The sequence below is a fragment of the Meleagris gallopavo genome, chromosome 9, assembly GCF_000146605.3.
Source record: "Meleagris gallopavo isolate NT-WF06-2002-E0010 breed Aviagen turkey brand Nicholas breeding stock chromosome 9, Turkey_5.1, whole genome shotgun sequence".
Classification (NCBI taxonomy): domain Eukaryota; kingdom Metazoa; phylum Chordata; class Aves; order Galliformes; family Phasianidae; genus Meleagris; species Meleagris gallopavo.
In genome coordinates, this window is record NC_015019.2 from 13,179,872 (window position 1) to 13,206,279 (window position 26,408).

General features: G+C 42.0%; 2 protein-coding genes and 1 long non-coding RNA gene across 8 annotated transcripts in view; all 3 read left to right on the top strand.

Moving 5' to 3' along the window:
- The window catches only part of DCX (doublecortin), a 136,741-nt gene extending 124,337 nt beyond the window's left edge, over positions 1 to 12,404 (top strand). For all 5 annotated transcript variants that reach the window (XM_031554683.1, XM_031554684.1, XM_031554686.1 and 2 more), the window contains one exon: positions 520 to 12,404. In XM_031554683.1, coding sequence (XP_031410543.1) covers positions 520 to 576 — 57 coding nt within the window. In that variant the 3' untranslated portion in view covers positions 577 to 12,404. The remainder of the gene's footprint in view (positions 1 to 519) is intronic.
- A 2,845-nt stretch (positions 12,405 to 15,249) lies between these two features.
- LOC109369089 lies at positions 15,250 to 19,156 on the top strand. The gene is made up of 2 exons (XR_002117734.1): positions 15,250 to 18,856; positions 18,941 to 19,156. It is a non-coding gene; the product is annotated as an uncharacterized LOC109369089 (long non-coding RNA).
- Positions 19,157 to 22,857: 3,701 nt separating this feature from the next.
- Positions 22,858 to 26,408, top strand: part of CAPN6 (calpain 6) — a 55,531-nt gene continuing 51,980 nt past the window's right edge. The window contains exon 1 of one of the 2 annotated variants that reach the window (XM_003208443.4): positions 22,858 to 23,416. The gene's annotated coding sequence lies outside the window, so the exon portion shown is untranslated. Of the gene's footprint in view, positions 23,417 to 25,076; positions 25,217 to 26,408 lie in introns of those variants that run through there. The other variant, XM_010715372.3, reaches the window with a different exon arrangement.

A 26,408-nucleotide genomic window follows, 5' to 3' on the forward strand; every position in this document is an offset into this window, starting at 1 on the left:
GTGGTGAGGCCAGTCTCTTTTCAGTGGTACGTGGAGACAGGACGAGGGGAAACGGACATAAGCTGCAGCATAGGAAGTTTTGCACGAATGTGCGTAAGAACTTCTTCACGGTGAGGTGACGGAGCACTGGAACAGGCTGCCCAGGGAGGTTGTGGAGTCTCCTTCTCTGGAGATATTCAAGTCTCGCCTGGACGCCTACCTGTGCGACCTGGTGTAGGGAACCTGCTTTGGCAGGAGGGTTGGTCTCGATGATCTCTAGAGGTCCCTTCCAACCCCTACAATTCTGTGATTCTGTGATTCTGTGATCTTTCTTTTGGTACCAAGGTGCAATTCCTCCACTCTGCAATTAATCTTATTTTAGCCTCAGAGTAACCGGGCAATCATCCAGTAACCAGTGCATGAGAATTCCACCCTGTCACTAGGAAGTGCACAGAACTGGACCCATCCAACTGTCTCCTTTTGCATGACCAAAGGTGAAAACCAATTGTGTGAGTTAACATTTTTTCTTTCTTCCTACAGGACTTGTATCTGCCTCTGTCTTTGGATGACTCTGATTCCCTTGGAGATTCCATGTAAAGCGACATGACGTTAATAGTCTGTACTGCAAGCTATGTTTAAGATACAGTAGAGTACTTCTGCCAAACTAAGCAGATAGGTGACTGGTGCTTTCAAATCAGACAAAGGACACACAGTTATATGTCATTTTTTTCTGTGATTTATCCTCTCTACCACAAATCATCACCTACCAGTCTATAGAGATAGAGGGATACCATTCTTTTAAGCAGAGTTTTAGGGATGCAAAATGGACATTGCCAGCAATTTTGGGCCATTATGCCACTGATCCTGTGCACTTCCCATATTTTTCTATTATTTTTTCTTCTGCAAATACGTAATTTTCCTAGTGACAGTAATGGAAAGCTCCCCCAGAAGTGTGTGAATCAATTTGTTGCTGACAAGTTCTGACAACTCTTTACCTCCAAACTGCCAACACTTGCTTGTTCCTCGTTTACAGCCCTGATTTTAGCACTTGCATACTAACTAGTACTGTTTTTGTTGTTACAGGGCAGGAAGGGAAATGACTTATTAGTTTGATGCTTAATATGCCAGCAGAAGCTTGGACAAGATTAGGAATGATAACATGAGATGCTAAGTAAGGTTAGTGCAATAGTGATTTTTCAGATATTCAAATATTGGGAGTTGTTAAATAATTAAGTAAAATAATGTAAGTCAGCTGAGTTGTCTAGAGTTGAACAGATTCACATATAGTCCAGAAACACTGCTAGCTGGTAACAAACTTTTATAACCACCCTATGGTATCTCTCTATCTCTGTTTTTAAAAGTAATGCCTTGTGAACAGCCAACACTGAAAACACTGTGAGAATTTGTTTTCAGGTCTGACATCCTACAGGTCACTTTTTATAGCAAAAAATCAATACACTTTTTATAAAGGAAAACCTTGTATCTGTGTTTTGGAGTAAAGATTCAAGCTCCTTCTTTTTTATAAAAGCTGGTGATTTTGTTTTGTTTAAAAAAACACATTCAGAAAAATGAACAAAAAAAAACCCCACCAACTGCAGAACAGTAATAATAACAAATCAGTTTAGAAATCTTGTCATCACTGCCAGAACAGACACTTGTAGGGGAAAAAAAAAGTCAGTTCAAAATATTGAATGTTTTGATAGTTTTTGTAATGTTTAAGACTATGTATTTGTTTTTTACACTTCTGTATTCATAACTATGGCCAGATTCTCTACTTGTATAACAAATGGAACTTTGTGTGTTTGAAAACCCATATTTTAAGAAACTCTTCTATCTGACAAAAACAAACTTATTGTATTTAGAGAAACCTTTTGCTTTTATTAATCAGTAATGACTCCTATGGAATGCAAAGTTCATCTACTCACGCAGGGCTGGTGGTTTTTACTACGCCGAAATTTTGTTATAGGCTAGCTGGCATTGCCTCTCTTTCTCATGGAATAAGCTTTTGATGAAACTGATTATTACGGAACTTTACCTAAAGGAAATCTGTGCAATCAAATATTTCTTTCTTGCTCTATTTGCCTTTGTTTCAACATATACACCTATTCCTTATTCTCTTGCAACCCCTTGTGATTAGAATGAATTATAATGTGATGTTTGATGCTATATGAATGCTGGGTTGTTCACAAAGCCACTCCATATTTTGTTTGCTTGCATTGCTGATATGAAACCATCTGTGCAGGCTATGTCTTTAGAGGTTCACGTGATGATACATATAATGCAACTTTAAGATGCATCTGAGAGAGGTCAGAATTGGGAATTACCAAGGGGTCAGAATTATGCACCGATTTTGCACCCTGTAGTCTTAGTGCATGATCTTTTACACACAGAGTTTTGTGAAAGAAATAATTTGTGCCCACAAATAACTTCATTTAATTGAGTAATTTGCTGACTATGTGACTGCTAAATGAACATTTCACCTATTGTATATAGAAACCTGGTTTCAGTTCAGAAGGCTAGAGGCTCATGTAAGCTGTGAAGTATAGGGGAAAGTACTGTGGACGAAGCATAGGTGTAGTAGTCAGGAAACCTTCATTCAGTCTTTTGGCACTGCTAGATTTAGTGTCTGAAGGGGAGCAGGTCTGCTAGTAACACTGTGCCTCAATAGGTCTACCCATTCCTGTGTGGATAATACTGTTCTACCTCACTGGAGGTTGTGAATCCAAATGTTGCTTAGCATTTGTAAAGTGCTTTCAGATCCTCTAACAGAAGATACTGAACTGTTCTGGCTGCAGATTTGGCTATGGATGCTAATTTTTGGCTGTTTAATCCACTAGGTGCTACTGTTGACACTAGTCTTGAAAAAACAGGGCTTTCTTAAGCATCAGGATAGCAAAGGCCATGGTTATGCCAACAATATTGTTAATTAGAACATTTATCTTAGTAAAAGCTCTGGCGAGATAGATATTTGGCATGCTTTTACCCTCTTCTCTGTTCTGTTGATGTAAATCTGAAAGTCCCTCCCCAGGCTTTGCCTTTCCAGGAACTCTGACTACTAGCTCAGCCTGTTAAGGGATGGTGGACTTGGACTCTAGGCAGAGGTTCTGTCACTTAGCGACGCAGGCTGTTTCCTTCACAGCCCGAGTTAGCATGTCCTGCCACCTTCCTGTGAGTCCCTGCTCAACCAAGGAGACCAGCCATAAAACTAGATCTAGGTTCTCTTGCTATTCAGCCTCAGACTCTCACCACTTTTTCAACAGGAAAACCTAATTCTGTGATGCCCATAAGCAGAGTGAAGTGCTAGAGTTGATGATGATGTTAAAGGAGTCAGAGATATGCTTCCATCCAGTACTCACAAATTCAGTTTGTATAAGACAAAGCAGGATGCCAAAGGTCAAATAAACCTTTGGATGGATGGTGGTGAAGGTTGTTGTTGAGAGGTGATTCCTTTCCTTCCTGCCACGAGTAGCGGGTTATTTAAATATGCTCTTCCTTGTAGAGTGTGCTAATAAATCAGTTAGGCCTTCCTCCTGTGCTGTACTTAGTGACATACCTAAAACCTCATCCTGCAAGTACTTCCTTAGGAGTTTTTTTTTTGCACTAGAATCATCCTGGGGTGGGGCTGAGCCCAGTAATTTCTTCAGGGCACTACCAAGGGAACCTGAAAAGGCCTAAAAGAAGAAGAAAAAATCTTCAGTGGGAAAAATAGCCATTCAAACCTGCAAAAGCCAACAAAGAAAACAGGGTATGAGGTCCAACTCAAAGTTTTAAAAAGCAGTTTTCTAGGTAGAACTGCTTAGGCAGTAGAAGTCAGTGAGCATTTCAGCTGTAACATATTGTTAAGTCTGCATTAATGCTATTATTGTATGAGGTCTTGTACAGAAATGCATGTGGAATGCACTGTACATTCAACACTACTTATCTTTGGCTTTGTAGGATCCCTAAATAGATTTGATTACAAAGAGAAATAATGCACAAGTATCATATCTTAGTCATTTAAATAGAGGAACAGCCTTGATTCAGCAAAGAAGCTAAAGACATGCTTAAATTTTCGCACGTGCTTTACTCCTGTTGATTTTTCATGAGATGTAAGCCTGGGTTTAGCCAGAAAGCTTTCCTGAACTAGAATGAATTAGGAATTAGTTTCACTGTGCTGTAATAATTCCAGACCTTATGAGATCCTGGAGCAAATGACTGCAATTCTGTTATACACTCCAGAGTTTAGATTTTATATATTTTCTACATTTGCAGGCACATAAAAAAAGCACTACAGGATGTGAGGATTTGCCATATTAATTCTGCTGAAAAAACCCTATCTAATTTCCCCCATGAGGCTGCCTTTAGTGTTTTCAGAAACTAATTGAATCATTAAGACTATACTGATTTAAAACAAGTCAGTATTTAAAAGTAAATTTGAGAGATTCTTAATCTGGTACAGAGCTTTGTTTCTTTGAAATCTACCTTTATTTATTCAGTACCAAGTATAATTTAGCAAATTTGCGTATAAAATTATTTAAAAAACCTATTTCCACATATAATCATTAGTAAGGAATTAGAGCAATATCCTTCAACCATAGAAAGACAACGTATTTAGTCTTCATACCTTCCCACAGTGATCTCAACTGTAGAATATCAGGGCAGTGCAGCAAAGTTCTTGAGCCTTGGGAGTTTTGTCACTTATAAAGCATTTATATTCTGAAACTTTTGAGTTAAACCTCCATCTGATGTCAGATTTGGAATTAGTTCATTTCCTCCTACTAGATAGCTAACCAATACTCTACCCCTTGAAATAATTTTGAAAGAGTTTGGTAAAGGAATTCTACCTTCGTCCACTTTGCAGTAGGAGATGGAATTAGCTTTTGCCTTCTGTTGTCTGTTTCCCATAACTGCATATTATTTACAGTACTATCAGAATCTGAAAAGCCTATTTTCATAGGCAACAGAAGAATAATTCTGCTTAGAAAAGAACTTCCACATCTCTCTTTCTCATTTAGCTAGCATACATATATGCTTGCAAAGAATCACACATAGTCTAGCTGTTACTTCTCTCATTTCCTTGAACAGTGCTCTTGAAAAGAAAATAAAGAGGCAGGACCAATAATTTTGGCTAACAGCAAAACAGTGTTACACCCAAGCATTTTTAATAGGAAATATTGGTATAAATTTGTTAGTTCCCCCTTATTGATGTGGATACTGATGACATTTTCTAGGCTGCCTTGTGTTTGCTTGTCCATGCCTTTGCTCTGACTGCTGATGTTATTGCAAACGCAAAGAAAACCTTTTGAAATTGCTCTGTAATACCAAGCTGAATCCCTAAAATAAAACATCATTCCAGTGACAGCTATCCCTGGAAGTTCCATGCTCTCTGCAGGGGTATGCTGTGGATTTTGCAAGTATGAGCCTTTTTTATCATAGTAAAAGCATAAGTGTATTTTGCTATGACTTCGGTGGCACCCCACATCCATTCAAGGCAATTGGAGAGATATCGTTGGCTACAGCAAAGTAAGAATTGTTTTTAGATAAAGGAAGAAAAGATAGCCAAGTAAAAGAGGTATAAAGTTAGTCAAGAAAGTGTCTCCACAAGCTAAGACAGTACACAACTAGAGAAGAGCTATATAGAGGTGTATTTACCACACAGAAGGTGCTGATCACAACCAAGACAGAACAAAACATTTTCTTTAATAGTAATTTAGGCTCAAAATTATTTTTCTGGTTACTGACAGAAGCAAATTAGAATGGTATTTGGGACTGGTGATGTTACTTGTAGAAGCAAATGGATGGCACAGAATAAATATCTTTTTCTGCTAAGATAGATAAAGTATGATGTAGCTCAGGCAACAGGACTAGCATGTTATACAAGATTCTAGAGGAGATCCAGCTGAATCATCACCACCTTGGTTTATTGAGGCAAAGCAGGTTAAGTCTTTAAGTGCCTTCCAACATGCGTTGGGCTTCAGTAGCAGGACTACACATATCCAACAAGGCCTAGATTAAATGGCCTTGACAAAAGTGGGCAGGACAGATTAATTCTTGAGCCTCTTGAGATGATTAGCCCATCTTGCTTTTATGCAGTCAGCTCTAGAAAGTGACTGTCTCCAGGATCACAGGCATCTTCTGGCTGATGCCTTTGTCCCATTCCTATGAACCTGAGCAGGCCTCTCTGCAATATCTCAAGAAATGTTAAAGCTGAGTTCTGTGTCTCACAGTAAAGCCACTAAACATTAATAGATTGGCTGGGCTGGGTTTTTTGCTGCATCAGCTATCAACCCTGTTATTCAGGTATTCTTCACCCTCCCTCTTTGCCCCGACTTGAGATCTGGTATCTCTCCTAGGTGCCTCCAGCCTGAACTGGCATGTCCATCCACCCCTGTGCTATTTTGCTGTTGTTATTTTTTCTTCCCCTCTGGAAAGATTTGAGTTGTTTGTATGTTCACAGGTCTGGGACGTAAGCTAACCAACAAACAAAAAAAAAAGGTGTTACTATCCCTATTGTTTGGGAGATGCTCAGAGACAGTAAGTGGATGGATGGAAAGGCTTTTTTTCCAGCAATGTCATTGCATAGCTGCTCTAACAGAATCCTAATTGTAGGGCAGAGTAGGAGTACTACCTCAGGGGAAGATGCAGAGCTTTAGGGTCACAGACCACTTCATCAGGACACTGTTTAAAGAAGGTCAAAAACACTGACACTAATGTTCATCCAGTAGATGAATTTCTGAGCAAATGAGAACCAAACCTAGTGAATGTAAGTGGGCATTCAGAGCTACTGGTCTTTGGTATAGTGAGTGAGCTGACCAGTTCTCCCTGTGCCACACTGTCCCAGTGCATAAAGAACTGACCATAGCACTCATCTCTATCCATAAACTGCTTTGAGATCAGCTGATATACTGAGCTATAGAAGAGCTAGCTCTTAAGATTTATTTGTTATTACTGAAGTTTGAAAACCCTATAAAAGCAGATTATGGTGCACTCTCTTAGACAAGTCTTTCAAGGAACTCCCAACTTTTCAGGAGTCTCCAAAAACCATGATGTAAAAATGCTTCATTATTTTAGTAATGGTGAAAAACAGACACACCACTTCTAGTTCCCCGCAAACCAACTGGGGATCCGGCAGTGCCTCTAAGCACAAGTCCACATCCAACAACCAAATTCTCTCATCTGGAGCTGCCACACCTGACCTGAACACAGTCCCCAACTGCCCCTCTTTTCATTACCTGTACATGTACGTATCAGGGGGCAACGCAGGTTACCATCCGAAAATGAGGCCATGTATTTTTAAATAATGAATAAGTCTAATGATTACAGGGGCCTTCTACCAAGAAAACAGTGGGCCTGTTGTTGAAAGCTTGCTTGTTCAGAAAGTGTTCATGGGAAAGAATTGCCTTTCAGTCTTCATTGCTTAACACACTTATTCTGGCTCTTGCTCTATCACTCAGTGAACTGTAACTCACTGGCCAGTTGAGAGCTTGCCTAGGTCTGACAGTTTGCCACTCAAACAATTGAAGCAGGAGGATTCCCAAAGGGAATTAACAAATCTTTGCAGCAATTAGAGTCTGTCAACTGAAAAAAAAAAGCTGCACTGTTAGAGAAGGATGCCATGATGGCTATTGTCACAGTAAACAAAGAAAAAGACTTGTTTCCAAGAGGAATGGTAGGGGGCATTTGTTGCAAGATCTTTACTGAGTGATGAAATGAGCGTGAACATCACAGAAAATCGTATGGAAGGGAGAGCATGAGGCAGTGCACTGGAAACATCAACAGCATTGATGTGTGGGAACAAAGAAAGATGAGTGCCAAGAAACTCCAAAGAGAAATAAAAGGGGTAGTGCAAGCTGTGGATCTACAGCTTGAGTCTGGATGGAAAAACAGCAGGGGTTTCTGGCTGCATGTTGAGAGCGTTATTGCCCCTGCAGGTATCTAAGCTAGGATGCAGGCTATCTGCCACAACAGCATGTGTCCCACTCCCACTGGCAGAAATAAGGTCACACTTGGCCTCAGGCTGAAGAACTTGGTTTGAAATTCTTTGTCTGCCCTGTTTTTCTCTCCTGCTGGCATATGGATGTCTGTGTCATCTCTAAAAGGGTGAAGGGAAAATCCAGCTCTTCGCTGAATGACAGCACCGAACTACAGTTTGGTTTTATTTTTATTCCTTCCTTTAGATCAGAAATAGAATTTCATCAGCATGCACTGGTCAGGAAAGTACAGGTCTGGCACACTGGGGAACTGCAAGACATTTATGAAAGGATAATGAGGGCAACTCTGAACCTCCTGGCTCTTCCCATGGAGTGCAGCAAACTGGAAGAACTACCAACCCTGTTGCACCAAGGTGATAAGTCCAGACAGGTTTCTGGAAGAGGTTACTGTAAATTGCTGTGCAGGCAGAAGGGCTGATGATGATCTTGTCCCTGAAATCCCTAGCCACACATGTGAAAGCTGTTGCATTCAATAAATCAATGGAAAGGCCATGGTGAACAAGAGGATCCGTGTTTAACACTGATTTTCTCATGATAATCTTTCTTTTGAATTCAGTGGAGTTACAATACTTGTGAATTTAATGCTAAAAGACAGAAGATGTGATTTATTTGAATACATTTTTTTGCTGCTTGCTCTCAGACTTTCAATTCTTTTTTTTTCCATAAGGATTGCAGCTCTTTGTTTCTGTAGATTCTCTGACACTCAGTGTAACACAAGCAAAACCCAAAGCTCCTAATTCTTCATTGTTTAAAACAGGCAGGAGCTTCTCTGTAATTATGGGAGCTGAATCCATTTGGTCCAAGGTTGGTCTCCTATGTCAGAGATTCATTACTGTTAGTAATTACTGTGTGATTGATTAGGTAAGTGCAGATTCAGTTTCCTGGCTGACAACTGCAGACTTTGCAGAAAAAATCACATTTATCCCAGCTAGAAAGTGATCTCTTTTATAAACCTCTAATAGAAAGTTATACATAGGAGATATTTTCTATAATTTTATTGTAATTAATGATAAAGCTAAAATAATTTCACATGTTGAAATATCTTAAAACATTTAAGATTGAAAATTAAACAAGCAGCGTAGCAAATCAAGGTCTCTTCTACATTTTCTGGTCCTAGAGAGTTTATCTTGCCTTCTCTCACCTCAGTCCACCAAGACATGCCCTAAGCCCAACAGGCTTATAGAAAATAGCATTTCTATTTCTTTTGGTATTTTTCTGCCCTAATCCCATCTAGTGCCAACCAGAATAGAGGTTTATGGTTGGCTCAGTTTTTAGAGAAAAGTATTGCCAAATGTCTCTGAACATAAAAGGAAGGTTCTGTTCTTTTTTAGGTGACTTACCTAAGCTCAAGGCTGCTTTTGATTTTATTCAAGCTGGTTCTTCCATCTCTATTTGCAATTAACACATGCCTAAGTTATATATAAGAAATGTATATTAATGTGAGTCACATTTGAGCAGTGAGGTAGCTGCAGAGCGAAGTGATTTGCCTGATACATGAAGTTAGGGTGAAACGTTGGTGGCACTTGGAAAGGGTAGACCCAAACCAATCCCCAATTTTCTGAGGAACCCGTGTGTAGAATCATACTGAAGAAATGTCTGTAATGAGTCAAATGGATCCCTAGCTGGGTTCCAGGCCCAGATCTAGAACTGAAGAATTTTACCTTCAGAGAATCCCTATGAAACATTCAGCGTTTTTATGTTCTTGTTTCATTTTGGGAATTCCAACATGGCTGCTTTTCTCCAGCGGCTTCCAACCTCTGCACAGCAGGTATAGATGGATCTTTAGTTCTCTTCCCTTTGCAGGTGGCAGTTGGAATGGAGTAATGTTCTGTATCCCTGTCATGCTGACCACAGTCACTGATGGGTTGCAGAACAAAACAGCTGTTTTTTCTTTTTTTTCATTCTCTACATCAGAAGAGCTTTTTCCAGATTTAGTGTGATATCTAACAATGTGTCTCCTTAAGAAGAATGTCTAGGGAACTAATTGCACTGTTAATTGGTGTTTAGAGATAAGGTGAAGCAGAAGTATTGAATGTAAGAACAAGAAAGCCTGTGAGTTATAATTACATGCTGAATTCTGACATGTAAAATTGTTGTTAGTTTGCTTCTTATTTAAATTACATGTGATCCAAGCAGTTTTACCACCGTGGCAGTACTAGTACAGCTGTGATTATCAATTTAGAAGACATCCATGGTCTTCTTGAAAGAAGCCTATGTAGACAAGTCTATTCTCTGTACAAATTCCCCTGCTTGATATTCTGTATTCTATGACACTGCCTAGTCTAGAAGCACAGGACAGGAGTATCAGCTTGTTGACTTTGCTGTTACTAGCCTTTGCCTATTTTCTTAATCACAAATACAATTTCAAGCTAAGGTAAGTGGCTCTCATCACATAAGCCAGTGTTCTTCATGCCAGTCTTCTCTGAAGAGCGTGACCTGCCTTCACTCATAGCCCTGCACTCTGCAGCTCTCTGTGAGCTGCCAGTCTGCCCAGTGGTGGTTTTGAGGGAGGGAGATGCAGCTGAACTGGAAGCTGATCACGGATTACTGTCTTAGGTCATTCATTGAGTTTGTATGATTTCATCATCAATAACAAAGCTGCAATATAGTATAACTGAGAGACCACAGTGTATTTTCTATTGCCATTCAGTGGGTGGGGGTTGGAGGGGCAGCTGGGTTTAAAGTTTAGCTGGTATACTTTAAACTCTGTGTACATAACCTTGGAGGACACATGGGTGGTAAGGGTTGAGTTACTGTTTTCTTGGATTGATAAATTTCATTTTGGTTTTGTTTAAATAGTAAGGTATTTAATTAATGTCATTGTACAAAGAGCTATTAATTTAAATGATGCATTTGTTCTCCTAAAACAGATGTATCTAAACTTTCTATTTGGCAAGCCTGCAGCAATGCTACACATAGCATTATGTTGACTTTTGTACTTTGGGGGAGTACGTGGAAGGGGAGGGGAACTGCTTTCCTCTTCGAACAGTGTTGCCCATAGTTAACTTTCTGCTTGGGTATATAACTTGAGTTCCCTTTACTCCAAATTTTCATGTGAAGTTCTCTTAAAGGGACAGAACAAGCAGAGGTTATGCCAAAAGATCTCAATTGTATCATCTTGTAATATATTGCAGCTTTATGCCAATGATTCCTTGCTTACCTGTACACAGTCCATGCATGTTTTGAACTAATTTTGCATTCTCCATTTGTGGTGAGTTATTTAGCATTCTGACCACCTTTTGTGCCATTCAACTTGTACAGAAAACATTTTTATTGACGTTTTAAGGGAGGGGAAGAAAAGAAAAACCCTTCTGCTCCCTAGTTGTAGGTAGAACTCGATTACTTAGCAAACAAATGTAGATGAGTGGTTGTAGTGTTAGAAATGTTAGCTTGCTCGTGAACAAGCTTTTGAGAGTAAATGCATGGTCTTGTACTTCACTTAATTAGCTTTTCCTTTCCTCCTGGAAAGATTCTCCCCCCCTCTCTCTATTCTATCTTTGTCTCTCTCGTGGTTGTAAAGTACAGATTTGGGCATAAATAAAATGATATACAATGAGGTTTGAAAAGCAGTTCTCAACAGATTCTCTTGGGGAACTTCTCACTGCGCCCTGCCTTGGCACTTTGATTAGACTCTTTCAAGATAAAACAGATGGAGAACAATCACCTGTTGCCTCTGCTTGAACTGGGGAACAAGTTAATCCTTGGAAGTTTGCACCACCAGTAAACAATGAGATCTTGCTGATCCATTGCGGCTGAGGCATGTGGCATGTGGGCTACTGGCCGTGGCTTCCACACCTGGTTGTTTGACATGGGACTGGTCCCACGGCCCCTGATTTGCAGAGTTTGCACGCACCTTTTGATTTTCCTGGATACACAGCAGAGGGGAGATAGTGGATGATATATAGGAATTATGTTGTTATGGGTTCTGTAGGCAGCTCCTTCTCCACACTCCCAGGCTCTGGGTTGAGTACACAGGGCTTATTATTGTATAGCCGTGGTTCTGTTGGCAGAGGAGGACAGGAAATAAAGGCTAGAAAAAGACAGGGGGTCACAGATAAAGATGGATTTTGTAAGAAATGGACTTAAAAATCCCCCCAAAACCCTGCCTCAAAACCACAAAATCTACCTTGATCCATGCATTTATTCCCCACGCCTCTTCTCCCTTAGCAGAATTTCCTTTTGTTAGAAGATTTGACTTTCTAGAAAAAAAAATCCATTTTTGTGAGGTGTTGTGAACTGTTTTTACCACTTGTAATAACCATCCCAGGTCTGAGTATTCTTGTAATGCAATGCCATGCAGCAGAGAACCTGTCCACTTTATAGCTTTGCTCTCAATATTTGTTACTCATTGTTTTCTCATCTAAATGTACATTTGCAAGATGTGTGTAATGTCATTTTCAAAAAATAAAATTTGGTTTCAATATTTAGGCCGATAAAACCTTTCTGATGCTTTTATTTGCATGGCGTGTGTTTACTATGTCTTATAAATTACAGTGGTACTTGTTCATTTTTCTTTGTCGACTTTCCTAAATCAATCTCGGTTGTACTTGCACAAATGCAGAAAAAAGACCACCAAAATGTGACCGTCTTAAATTAATTATGACCCACATCTGCCTGTCTGAAACAGCCTTGACCTGTAAAGGACCCATCCTTCTCACTAAAGGGACCCAGTGTAGGAGATCTGCAGAAGCCAAGGGCAATTTCTTCCTTATGTGCAGCTCTTCAGTCAAAACTGTGGATTCAGACCAGCAGGATCTGGCCCTTAGAACTGATCTCTTCCTTAGCAACAAGGTTTCAACAGCATGGGATTTTTGGTCCCACATTCGCTTTGGGAGGCTTTGTAAGATTTGAGATGCTGTGTTTGTTCTGTATTTCCACACAAAGTAGAAAAATGTCTCAAGTTTTGCTTTCACAGCTACCTCATCAGAACCACAGTGAAGACAATGATATTTTTCTTTGTAAGCCTGAAAAATAAGGCTTAGAGCTCCTCATTTACTTATATAGTGCAAATCACTTTGTGTTTTATTTACTTGACATCTGCAGAATTAAAAGTAAAGGTGGTTGAGTCACCTCTGCTCATCCCTGCTGTAGAACAGGCAGCCATGAAAGAGCTCAAATTCTTCCCAAAGAGACATGCTCAGATGGAGTCCTTTAGCCTTTCTTCTTCTATGGTCACCACACTTCAGTCCAAAGAGGGTGTGCTCTTTGCCATCTGGATCCAGAGGAGACCCTATGCCAAGTGGCAGACAGCACTGGGGCTACCAATATGTCACTCCACTCGGCCAGTTACTGGCACCCATTTGTCATTATCTTGGCATGCTTGAACAGGCCAGAAAAAGCAGATACAATACAGTAGTGTTTGCAATGAAAGACACACTAAAAAAAGTTCCCAGAATAAAACAAGTAGAAGAAAAACAGCCTTTATTTGAATGTGCATGAATTGACACTGAAGCAAATGTTAACAGAAAGGCAGAACAAGTACTGGAAAAAATACTCTGCTTCTGTCTTTTTGCATATCAACAAAACACTCTATTGTCTTTTTGAGGAGCTGCTTATTAGATGAGATCAATAAAAAAACATAAGAGTTAGTGTTTCTGCCTATGGGAAATATTCTGGAAATGGCAGGTTATAAACCCTCACACCACTGTGTGCATCTATCACAGCTATTCCAGAAACTATAGGTAGTCACTGGAAACCCAGATGGGCACAGCGTGGTACCAACAGCTGGCGCTGGAAACTGTGGAAATGCTGTTGCTGCCTTAATATAAATCCCACCGACACATATGAATTATTCCAGATTTACAGCCATGTAAATAAGAACAAAATTAAGTTTCTGATGTCCAGTCTTCCTGCTCTTCCTGCTACATCAGCCCAGATTTATATAGAAATGCATGTCAGGTATTTCTGAACGTAATGTTTCACCAAAGCAGCAAAACAGTGTTTGTTTCCAAGAGCTGTAGGTCTAAGCACGTTGGCCCTACGTGGTGTGAGTTGTTTGGGCAGAAACAGACATTTTGGCCCAGTTGGAAAACCTTTGGCTGGTCTGTAGACCTAATCCCCATTACTTGATGCTCAGCCATTGCTTGCTGTACAGTATGGTTCTAATCAAAGAAAACACACTTTTTGCCTGTCAGGCTTGCCAGCTGCACATGATCCAAGTTTTCTGTGGTTTCTGGCCTTAAATTCCAGCCCAAAATATGGCAGCCAGACCAAGAGGAATAGAACTGGGCTGTTGCAGCTTAGCTCTATGAAATGCTGAAGAGGGTTGTAGCATCAACTCTCTGGCTCCATTGTTATGTGGTGAAGTATAATCTTATCTCTTCTATAAATAAAACACCTTCAAAAGAGTCAACAAATCTAAATCCTCTGCACAGTTCCTTTGGTAATCTCAGATCTGTCCCTTGTTTTCCACAGCAACCATCTGCTCTGCTGCCCCAGTCATTCTCCCAAGTGCACCTAAACTTCAAAAGTATAGTTTCCCATTAAAGCATCACCTTTACCACTATGCAGGTCTTGCACACTTGCAAACAGATGTGAACCACCCAGAAAACAAGTCCATAGAGTTTTCAGTTTTCTTTTTTTTGAAGGCACCAGGTCAGCAATACTGAATATTACAGTTCCAAAATAAGTAAGAGAACTCCAATGCTTGAAATCTGTAGGCTTTCAGCCCTGTATTTCCAATATTGTTAACATGACTAACACCCATTCAGTCTCTGTGTGATGCTCTGAATTACAATTGGAGCCCTTGTGTACAACATCAACTATGCATAAGAGAGTAGGAGTAACGTTATACGCTGTATGGTTTTAATCACCATATACACATATCTGACTCTGGAAATAACACAAATCACTCATCTTTAATCTGTATTTTTATTCAGAAGTAGGTATACCAAATTTCAAAGTTCTCATCAATGTTTTACATAAAACTGTTCCCCTCAGATTCCAGAAAAATCCCACTTCACAAGGTGTCTCCATTCCTCTAAAACCTGCAAGAAGCACATATAATGTGATGCAAACATTTTTGTTCACTTTATTTTGCTCTTTGAGTTTATACTGGATTGTAATAAGGCACTGAGTACCTCAAATTCTATTGATCTGCCTTGAGGTGAAGAGCATGAAAGATTTTGCAAGACACATTTTACCTCTGGATGGAGCAAGCAGCCATCAGGAACACCAGTGACATGCTCACAGTCCGAGCAGTGGGACAACTGGAGCCTGCAAAGCACCTCTCACTATAGAATCATAGAAATGTTTGAGTTGGAAGGGACCTTTGAGGGTCAACACTCCAGCTCCCCTGCAATGAACAAGGACACCTACAGCTTGATCAGGTTCGCAGAGCCCTGTCCAGCCTGACCTTGAGTGTCTCCAGGGACTGAGTACCCATCAAGTCTCTGTGCAACTTGTGCCAGTGCTTCATTCTCTTATTGCAAAAAGTAATATATAATATCCAGTCTAAATTTCCCCTCTTTAGGAGACACAGTGCTAGCCCTGTGGTGACATCCACTCCCCTTGGCCTCTCTCACCACTGGCTCTCATCCAAACTCCAGTTTCTAGGCCACCAGCTACAGCTGGGTTTTACTGGAGTGGTTTGTCATTGCAAAGAAGCATCTTCTCCCAAGGACATCCTCCTGTTTTGCTCAGGACAGTGTCTAGCTGGACCACCAATGTGGTATAAAACAGTGAAAATACAGGAGCCAGTAAAGGATGCTAAATGAGTAAAAATAAGTCACTTTTGCTGGAAGCTGATATATTTTAAGCATAGGTCTTCCCAGTCAGTGCACCCAAATGGATGTTGGCAGCTGAACAGATGTTTAAAACAGATTTGAGTTGTTTCTTCTGACAACTGTGCTCTATCCCCGGTGCGTGTGTCATCTTCTACTTTAAGTGTTCAGAGTATGCTTTTAGCACCCACATGCAGCCATGGGAAATGCCATTAAGATCATTAAACCTCTGTTCTTCTAGTTACCACAAGAATGACAGCTAGGAATGCAACTGGAGCTCTGGAGAAAAAGGTTATTCCTGAAGGTCTCTGACAACATGTCCATTCAGTGGCACAGGCTGCCACTTACACAGCACCAATTTTTCACAGCAGCTTCACTGCTTCTAACAGAGTGTGGAGGCTGAGGGTCAATCAAAGAAGGATTTTTGATCCTGAAAATGATGCTTTGTTCCTGTGTTCAAATCTTGGTCTTCTTGAGCCCCGGGCAACAAATTATGAGTCTGGTCACTTTCTCAAATGCACTCTTTTACTGTGTGTCATAAAATTTTGCAATTTTAAAAATTTCTCTCAGGGGTTACTACTGCAGGCCTGCTGTTTGCTGATTTTCAGACAACGTATCAATCAGTGTTTGTCCACCTTCAAAAGCAGAGATATCCGAATGATAAGAGCATTCATAACCACAGGGAGGTCCTCATGAGAGCTGCAAAAACACATTGGAGGTCTGAACTTCCCAGTGGCAATACTTCAATTATATCAGTGTTTTATCAGTCCCATTAGGCTGACCTGCAGCTCTAGTTGCCTTAAAAGCTAATAAAAATGTGGATGTAAGAAGCAGGATTAAAAGCCTCCAGTGTACACCAGACAGTGGGACATGGTGCAGGGAGCTGAGCTGCACAGATCTGCAGCGCTACCTTGGATCCCAAAGGCAGCATGGGGGCATTGCATGGCTGGGTGCTCCTGGGACACTGTAAGACTGCCAAGGTTTGGTAGAACGCACTGGAGCAATCAGTGACTTTCTTCCCACAGACAGTATGATCTCCTGGAGTCCTCAGTTGCTGGTGGAACAGGGAATACAACTGCCCTTTCCTGGGAACAGGAATGGGGCAAAGATGTAATTTTGTGACATATCTGGCCTCAGTTTTGTTGTAAAGTATGGCAGTAAATCCAACCCGAACTTGTATTAACACAGTACAGCTGCCTGACAGGAGAAAGTGGAAAAAATCCTACAAAGTAGGAATACTGCATCTGTTCACAGCCAAATCTATGACCGGCCTGTAAAATATGATTCTTGCAATAGTGCTTAGAAAGCTGAACAACAACTAGAGCAGCATGCGTTAACAGAGTCATGATAAATAGTTTACCAGCCTTTGGAGAACAATGCATCTGTCTGCCCAGGAAATAAAATCTTTGGAAAATGCTGTTCTATCACAAACTGTTCATGCTTTAATTAAGAAGTCCTCATCAGGGAAGAAGATAACTGTGAGATATGTGAGGGGAGGAACACACTTGATCTATAATGAAATCAACTCACAAATGAGGTTGCCCACCCATGTATTACTGTGCACATACAACAGGAAGATGAGCAAAATGCAGTGAGATGAGGCCAAGTTTTTGTAGCTCTGCAAATGAATCAGTTGTCCTTTGGGTGGGAAGTGGGATTGAAAGGGGAGGCAGTGTAGTTATGTGCCAGAAAAATGAGGGGAAACGTGTCCTCCTGCGCCCCTCTTTCTGTAAGATACTTTATGCTACCACTTCATGACAAAGCACTCTGGGACAGACACCCAGGCACACATGGACAAGAACAGCATCCCTGTCATTGCTTACTCCATTACACTAGAGATGGAGATTTAAATACAGAAAAACGAGCCTGCTCAGAATATCCTCAATCTTGAAACCTAAATGACTCAAGATGCACTGCTACTGATCAGAACATTAGATCAGTTGTCAGTAAAACTGTTGGGCAATTGCACTAGGATAAGAGTAATTAGAGCACTGGGCTATGACTGAGGAGACCTGGTTTTCAACTGCCACAGCCACAGCATTCTGTGTGACCTGCAGAATCACCTAGTGCCAGAACCAAAACAGGGCAGATGCCTAAAGTGGACGTGGAATTCCTTACTTCAGGTGCTGGTGGGAAGAATAACCAAGAGTTTTACATGTGAAACTAAGGTAGCTGTTGAATTATCAGTATGTAAGATGAGCTGCAGAGCTGGGATCTGACGAGCACAGGCTTGGAGCCATTTCCAGCAGATAGCTTATTCCACCTATCATTAGACTCCATCTTAACACGGCGCCTTGTAAAGTAGTTTACCTATCATCGCGGCTGATGCAATGAAACGTATATATGGCTCAAGTGGTGCTTCTGCAGCAGCATCCTATAGATCACAAGCGATGTGGGAACTGACCAAAGCCCCTTCCAACTCCTGCTGTTAAACGAGGTTATGAATTGAGCCCATTGCAGAGGTACATTGCTCCTAGAAGTCTCAGCTGCACAGAGAATGGAAAACGGTTCAATGTGAGAGATGTTCTCATGACCCCGAGTCAACAACGGCTTTATCCAAATCCCTCCGAGAAACAAGAATGCTACAGGCAATGTTTTAAATATTTAATGTTTACACAACACTCAGAATACCAATGGCAACTCAAAGAGAAGGGAATCCTGTGTTCACTGTGAGCCTCAGGGAGTTTCCTCTTCATGTGCGTTTTTCAGCCTGACTGCCGCCTGCCTACACGAGCAGCAAACGGCTGCGTGCGGTGTGTGCCACGCGCTCGAAGCTGCGGTGTGCTTTGATGAGCACCTTATCAACGCGCCACGCGAAGGCTAGAGGACGTGCCCAAGGGCACGGGTGGACGTGGACCCAGCTGCTCATCGCCACTCCCTGAGCCGCTTTCCTCCCTCAACACAAAGCTGCAGGCGGGCACCCAGCTCTCTGCGAGACGGGCTGAAGCGGCGAATCCCACAAACTCGGTCCGCGCTGCGCCCTTTACCAGGAGCAAGATGGCGGCGGGCAGCGCCCGAGGCTGGAAGGAGAACGCCTGGCTCTGAGGAACGGCCGCGACCGTTGGGCGAGGCCGCCACCTAGCGAGCGGCGGTGGAGGGAGCCGCGGATCCGGCGGCGAGCGGGGGAAGGAGGAACGAGCCGTGCGCCCGAGCCGCTCCCGGCTGCTCTGGGGTTCCGGCGGGGAGGTGCGCGGTGCTGCACCCGCCGGCACCGTCGGCGATGCAGTGCGGGAGCGTCTTTGCAGAGATTGTGCCATTGTTTTCTCGCAGGGCCCAGCACCGTGCTGTGGTTGTGCTCTGAAGGGCTCATGGGTGATCTGCTGATGTCCATTCAGTCAAGCGCTGTAGAGTTTCCCTCACACTGTGCCTGTCCTGAAGCCATTTTCCTCTGCTTCAGGCTCCTTTTCCTCCATGATGGACCTACCCAAAGAATAATTGCAAACACCTGTCTCAGCTCTTGTTCCTAAAAGGGAATTCAAAAGGGAATTCAGGGAGTGACTGTGTTGTTTTTTCTTTCCCCCAAATTCTGTTAAAATCATAAGTGTTTCTTAATGTAAAATCACGTCCTTTATTTCTGAAGATTTAGAAATTCTGTGGTTAATGCAATTAGAGTATAAATCCTGTACACTGGCACTGAGACCCCTCAATGGCCACCGAGCTTTTCCAGGAGCTGCAGTCCGAGGCAAACACAGCCCCTTAGAACCATAGAGTCACAGAGCTGTTAGTATTGGAAGGGACACTTGTGTGCCATCAGTCCAACCCCCTGCAGTCAGCAGGGACACCTACAGCTCCATCAGGTGCTCAGTGCCCATCCAGCCTGACCTTCAGTGTCTCCAGGAAGACATTCCACCACCTCCCCGGGCAACCTATGCCAGTGCCTCACCGCCCTTATTGTAAAAAACTTCTTCCTTATATCCAGTCTAAATCTCCCCTCTTTTAGTTTGAAACCATTTCCTCTTGTCCTAATGTTGGAAACATCCAAATAATTTATCAGGATGGTATCTCTGATGAAAACATTTTATTCACAATTGCAGTGGCAGGCGTCCTGCAAGCAGGAGTGCTCACCGAAAACAGCGTTACATCTTCAATGCCCTATCATGCTACACTTATCTCTTCCTCTCCTGGTTCCTCATTGGCTGAGTGCTTCAGGTTCACAATCTTACCAGTGCTCAGCTAAACATACGGATACTGGCTAAACATAAATTTTTGCTAGCTAAGTATACATTGCTAATTATTTAACTAATAACATTTGCTCACTCAACACTCAGTCATTATTTCTGGACATCTGCTCGTCCTTGGATAGAGATAAGTTTGGAAGGAGGAAAAGGGGAGTATCTTGATCTTGATGCCTGTCTGTTGCATCCCAACCTACCCACAGAGTGAGACAGTCTGGCCTTGTGTGGAGGCCCTGGCTTCTTTGATGGTTGTCAAGTCTGGTTTTTTTCAGCTGAGGGTCACTTATCTATACAGAATAGCCTTACTAGTCCATAATACTATACCCCTACTATTCACAACATTTAAAAACTATTGCAGTTTTGCAAGCAAAAATTATTACATAATTCAGCAACTATATTTTAAAATCTGCTACTAAAACATATGGTATTTCTACTTTTTCACATCAGCTATTTCTAAGGACAAGTTACAAAATACAAATACATCATGAACTGCTTCTTCAGATCAGTTACCCCTTTTCGATATCTAACGCAGAAACAACATTCCATTCCTACACTACCACAACAGACCTGCTAAACTGTCCCCCTTCATTTTTACAGCTGCCCTTTGGGTACTGAAAGTGCTGCTATTGAGCAGAATCAGACCTTAACTGGATATGCAACTCTGAAAGCTATTTGTATGCTGTGGTTAGTTTTAAAGTTCTGCCTCTTGGGGTCCTCTGTACAGAACTGCCTAAATTAAAGAGTAGAATAAACATGTAGGCTTTAAGGAGAATCTGTGCTGGAAACCACCTGATGTTTTATTAACAAATTGCCCCATGCATTTAAGTGAATAATAGATGAGCATAACTCTGGTGGGACACAAGAACCTGGCAGTGCAATGTGATTGCAAGGTGACTGGTGTCTGTGGTATGAAGTCATGAGTTGGGCAAAGCTGCCCTGACACAGCTGTAGCAGTTCTGACAGGCATGAAAACAGCCTCATTATAAAGCAGCCCAAGTCTGGAGTGAAGATGACTGTGCTGTCATGTCCTTCTTTGTGAAGAGAGTCCTTCCCTAGGAGGAACTCTTCTGAGTCAGGGTTGAGTGGAAAAGAGAAAATCAGTGCTTGCTTCTAGATAACAATCCCTTGTAATTATTGGCAGCCATGCCATGAGCAGTCCTACCCTGCTGCAGCTCAGCTGTGTTCTGTCTGCAGCTGTGAGGGGCCTTGGGTGAGACACTGCTGGTCAGCACAGCACCCATCTGGCCATGTGCCACAGTCTGGGCTATGCTGTCTTGGAGCACAGGAAAACAGCAAGCTGCAGGGAGGAGGAGCAAGTCCTGTGCCTGTGCTGGCAAACCGAGGAGTTCTGAAGCGACGCTGAATCAACAGTGTGAAGCAGCCTAGAAGAGCATGTGATGATGGTGCTCAGGATATCTTCCACTGGCAGGCTAAAGGCTGCTGGCAACAACTTCCAAAGATTCAGGGACTGTGTTTGAAAGGCCATGTTGTCCCCAGCTTGTGAGACCTCTTTCTAGACCATAGCAGTGTATGTGAGCGTGTCTTTCTGAGTAATTTGATGCAATCCTACTGAATTACAAGGTGGGCTTTATTTGGTCATGGTTCTGTAGTGAGAACACGGCTGTCTGCCTGCTCTTGGTTGCCTGCCTGTGAGACTCATCTTGCCTCCTTTCTAAAGAAGAGACTTCAGGAGAAGCTCCTCCTCAGCCCAGATAAATTACATGTAATTCTTGGATTATGGCACCAGATTTAATACATAAAAAAGTTCTCAGAGTTTTGTTCCATGGTGGATCAAAAGCAGCTACACAATAACATGTCTGTATAAGCTGTGAAAATTATCACCTCAGAAAATAGCAGAATTTTGTTGTACTCCTGTGATTTTCCATGTTCTTCCCTCAACCATGCAAATGAATCACAGCATGCGTGGTGTATATAGGAGGACGTTGTTTTTTTATTAGGATTTAAACTCTAGTCTGCTTACTTAATCACAAATTGAAAACACATGGCTTTATTGTGTAGGGCTTTTTTTTTTTTATGCATTACATGCTAGAGCTGTAGTGGCAGCTTCCAGGGACTTTCTGTCCAAACTTCAGCTATGCCTTCAAAAGGAAGCTGGGTAAGCACTTTATAAGAAAGCAAGCAGTCCTACAGTGAGCCTTGCAGGGTGGAGATTTACAATCTTATTTAACACTTTGTCTTCATAGTGTTTTCTGAATGTAACTTGTCCTCTTAAATTCCTTCAGGCAAGTAGATTTGCTGAATAGCAAGGTTTGGGAGGAATGGGCCTGTTTGCAAACTCACACCAGCTATGCTGTAATAGGAAGAATGAAATGGAAGAAACAAATCGGAGAGAATATTTAAGGCTATTGGAGCAAATGACAATTTGCAACGTCTACTTAAGTGATACTTGTTTAGGAACTGGGCTACATCTACAAAAATGTAAGTGAAAGCTGCCCAAAGGTAAAGGTGGATTTTTTTTATAGTCCTCAACTGAGAAAACTTTCATGTCAAGTTAACCCAAATGTTCAGGATTTACCCAGAATGAAATTGTGGCTAAATTGAATATGTAGAGAAGCTTGTTTCACCAAAACCAATTTTAAATGGGAATTTATTTCTGACCTTTTTTAAAAATTATCTTTCCCAGCACAGAAAAATGTGTTATTTTCCCAATTTCTGTACATGAACTGGCCTGTCTTCCCTTGTTTGCTAGGGGAGAGGAGCAAGACTAGACAAGTGTGTGAGAGTGTGGGCAGTTTTGTGACATCTCAGGCACAAAGAGCTGTTTGACACAGCTGTGGAACAGCTCAGCTTCCTGGACAACTTGGGACCTCTGGAGTTCTGAGGCTTTCTCAGGACATCTTCCCCATTCAGGCTGTTTTCCCTTCTGCAAGGGAAATAGAAATAACATCTTTTAGGCACATGCTAGACTGTTTGCAGTCAAACCAGGAGACAGAACTTGGCAATGTGCAAGAGCCAGCCCCAAGGCTGCTCTGGGCCTGCCGCAGCACTCCTGGTTGAGGGCACAAAGCCACCTGTTGGGTTTTGCAGCATCTTGTGGTCTGCTAACCGCCACCCAACTGCAAGACCCACAGAAATGCTGTGTGATTCTTCCCCACAACCTGGACGAGCCGCTATCAGAAGGGTCCGCTGAAGCCAAGGCACGAACAGTGGCTTTATGCAACTGAGGAATAGTGCGCAGCCTAATAAGGAACATCATTTTTTTCATGATGCACATTAATCTGCCCTGTTTTCTGTACAAAAAAATGCCAGCAACTCCTGCCAAGCAGCCTTGCCTCATCTCCTCCTTTAAAAATTCATTTCCAGTTACAGCCACAACTACAGATAACAATTTACCAGGAATAAACAAGACTCTGCATTTTGGGTCAGCTCAGATTGTTTCCTGGAGTCCCTTGTGACTCATCATTGTAAGGGTCATCCTGAAACACACCCCTCTACTGATGTGCTCTTGGTACAATCCAAAGAGTTTCAGGTTAAGAAGCTGAGGGGATCTTTGTTTGCAGGAGTCCGTTTGGAGTTTGATGTGCCTCGGAGCAGGACCCATGTCAGCTAGGTAAGTGCAGAAGGTATTAAGGAATCCTTTATTTACTTGATTTACAGCTTCAGCACCAGGATGGACACTTGTTACTAGTAACCAGCACTTCAGCAAGCACAGTGACAAAATGCTTTTGTCTACTGCTTTAAGATACATTTCTTACAGAATGTGGCATCGCAGTTGTATGCTAACACTGAGCCAAGCAGTCACTGTGATTTACTGCAAAGTGTGGCTGCTCTCATTACTTCTGGAATAACCAGCCAAGCACCAACACAGCCATCTTTACCAGTTATACCAAATAAGGGGGCCAGAATGATGAAGTGTGATTTAATCTCAGTTCTCATATAATTCCATTTTCCATACTGTTTCTGATCATCTGAAATTATGCCAGTTTTCACTGTGGATTCTTTCACTGTGGAAATTCAAGTGGGTATTTTCATCTTTCTTATTTTTTCCAAAGGAGAGACTTTTATACTGTGTCTACAATAGTAGATAAGTGGATGCATAAAATAATGGAGTAGCCTAATAGAGTTACCCATTAATTTGATTGTAGACCTTTTTTGAACTAGCTTTTATGAAAAGACAGGATGGAGAGATATTGGAATTCTAAAGAGAATTGTTTCCCGTGGTTTCAGTACAAAAGCATGGCTGGAACAAATCGTCTGACATTGCTGTTAGCATTTTCTTTACAGTTTGTTATAGATCTCTTGACTTGCACTAATGTTAATTGTAACAATCAGCATCCATCATATTAAATTACTTTCTTTCGAATTCAAAACTGGAATGGTACCTCTCTGCAATTAGCTGTAAATCTCCCAGGGATCAGGGCTGCAGTGGATGCCACTGAATGTTACGTTTTTGAAAAATATGCTGGTGCCTGTGCAGATTGGGAAATCTGTTTCGCCGGGATGTTTTTTTCAAATGTGCCCTTTGGCCACTCTGTGTCTTCACTTGCTTGTTGGTAACAAGAGAAATATGCTAGCTTAGAATCAAGGTGGACAAAGATTGAATGCTGTGCAACGTTCACAGGCCCAAACAGGTTTCCTTCCACTAGGGAAACAGCACCAAAATTAGGCATGTGGCAATCTCTGACCTGAAAGAGAAGCAGCATCTCTGGGCATGCACTTCTAACGCACATTGGCAGTGTTGGTGCACGGCTGTTCAGAAAAGCATTTCCTGCTGTTCCGCTGTTGTGCTCTGTGTTCATTCTTGTACTGTCACTCTGCCTCTATAAAGCCCCTTTGAACCCAGATGTGCGGAGTGTTTTGAATTTCTGAGTGCTGACTGAGATCTAACAAGGGACTTGTGCATCTGCAGTGGAACACAGGCAAAACACGGGTGTCTTGGGGCTAAAATGTACTCAGAGAAACTTAACTGCCTCATGTTACTCAGAGAGAGCTGCTTGGTTCAGTGGCTTCCAATGAAATTGCCCTGCTGGCCAAGCTGCTCCTGCTCTTGGTGCGAAAAGCCCTCCAGGAGTTTGATTCTTACATTTGAGTAGGGCTAGGGGCCACACAAAACACGGTAGCAAAAAAAACACTGTATTTTTTTCAGTTGGGTTGAAGGTTGTGGGGCAATCTCTGCTCGTGCCGGATGGAGCATTTGCTCTTGGGCATAATCACCTGTAAGTGCAGCTTTTCTCAGCTGCTATTCGCTCCACCTGTGCAGCCTGAACACCCTCAGCTCGTGCCCTCAAACACTGAACAGCTGTGCTTCTAACTGTGGGAGAGGTGGCTGCAGTGTGCAATTAGCCAGCAATTTACACTCCAAAGGATTTGCTTTGCTAAAGCTGTGAATCCAGCTCTGCCTTTCTGGAGGGTAAGAATGGGGTTTGTAATTTTTTTCTGGCTGCGGCCCAACTAGAAGAAAGGTTGGAAGAAAGGGGTGATGCTTCAGCACTGTATATGTAGTTTCTCATGTATTCCTCTGCATCTGAGAGATAACTAGACTGCTGATCAGCACTTGCCTTGAATTACTGCTGCCGTGTGTCAGCACTCAGTGACTTAGAGCTGAGTTCTGTCCCCTCATTGCCACCACGCAAGCACGCTAGCGGTGGGACAGGTAGCTCTGTGTGCAGCTTGTGTCTCATGAGGAGAGGGGAATCAGTGTGAGGACTGCAAACTGAAAATAAATAACTCAGTTCCTGGTAGGGCTCCTGTTCAGCTCTTGGGGTTGTTGGAAGGGTCTTGAAACTCCTCTCCCTGAGCCATTCTGCTGGATGTGGGCTTTGCATTAGAAGCTGTATCCTGTCTCCCAGTTACTGCTATATGAAAACTTTCTGTCTCAGTAAGCCCTGAAAAAAAATCCCTAGTTAAGCACTATCATGTTGCAGTAGAAGAAAAGGAACGTGTTGTGATTAATGTTATCATAGCAAAACTTTGGTTTGTAGCCAGGAGATTCTGCTGCTCCTTGATACCATCCATGAAAGCAGACAGTTGTGGCCAGTCCTTCTCCTGCTGTCTAGTTAGCCTCCCCTGAATTTCTGCTTGGAAGCAGATGTTCTCAGCTGAAAATATGTGATCTTTGATCTATCAGTTTGGATGCAAAGTATGGCAAAACTGAGCAGCAGCACAATGTTGGCGTTTTTCTGTTTATATTAGGGAAAAAAAAAAGACTTGTGTTTCTTTCCTGCAGTGAATTCTTGAGCTGAGACAGAGAAACCTTTATATACCTACTGAAGTACCGAGAGCCATAGATAGTGAAATTAACCTTATTTTGTAGAAAATTCAAAAGCTGCATGAAAGGATGGCTAACATGGTACTGCCATGCTGTTCAAAGCTTGCAATAGCACTTGGCATTTCATCCTGTGAGGAGAGCATTGCTATGCCAAACTGAGAAGGGCTGTGGTCATTAACACGGGACCTCAGTGCTATGAAATACCCTGTGTAGCAAATTTGATCTGAATTGAGCATGCTCTTATTAATGCAATTGCATATCCATTAAATATGAATTTTACACTAACTTTGTGCTTTAAATAAGTTGATGCCAAAGAGCAGAGGACACGCATTAT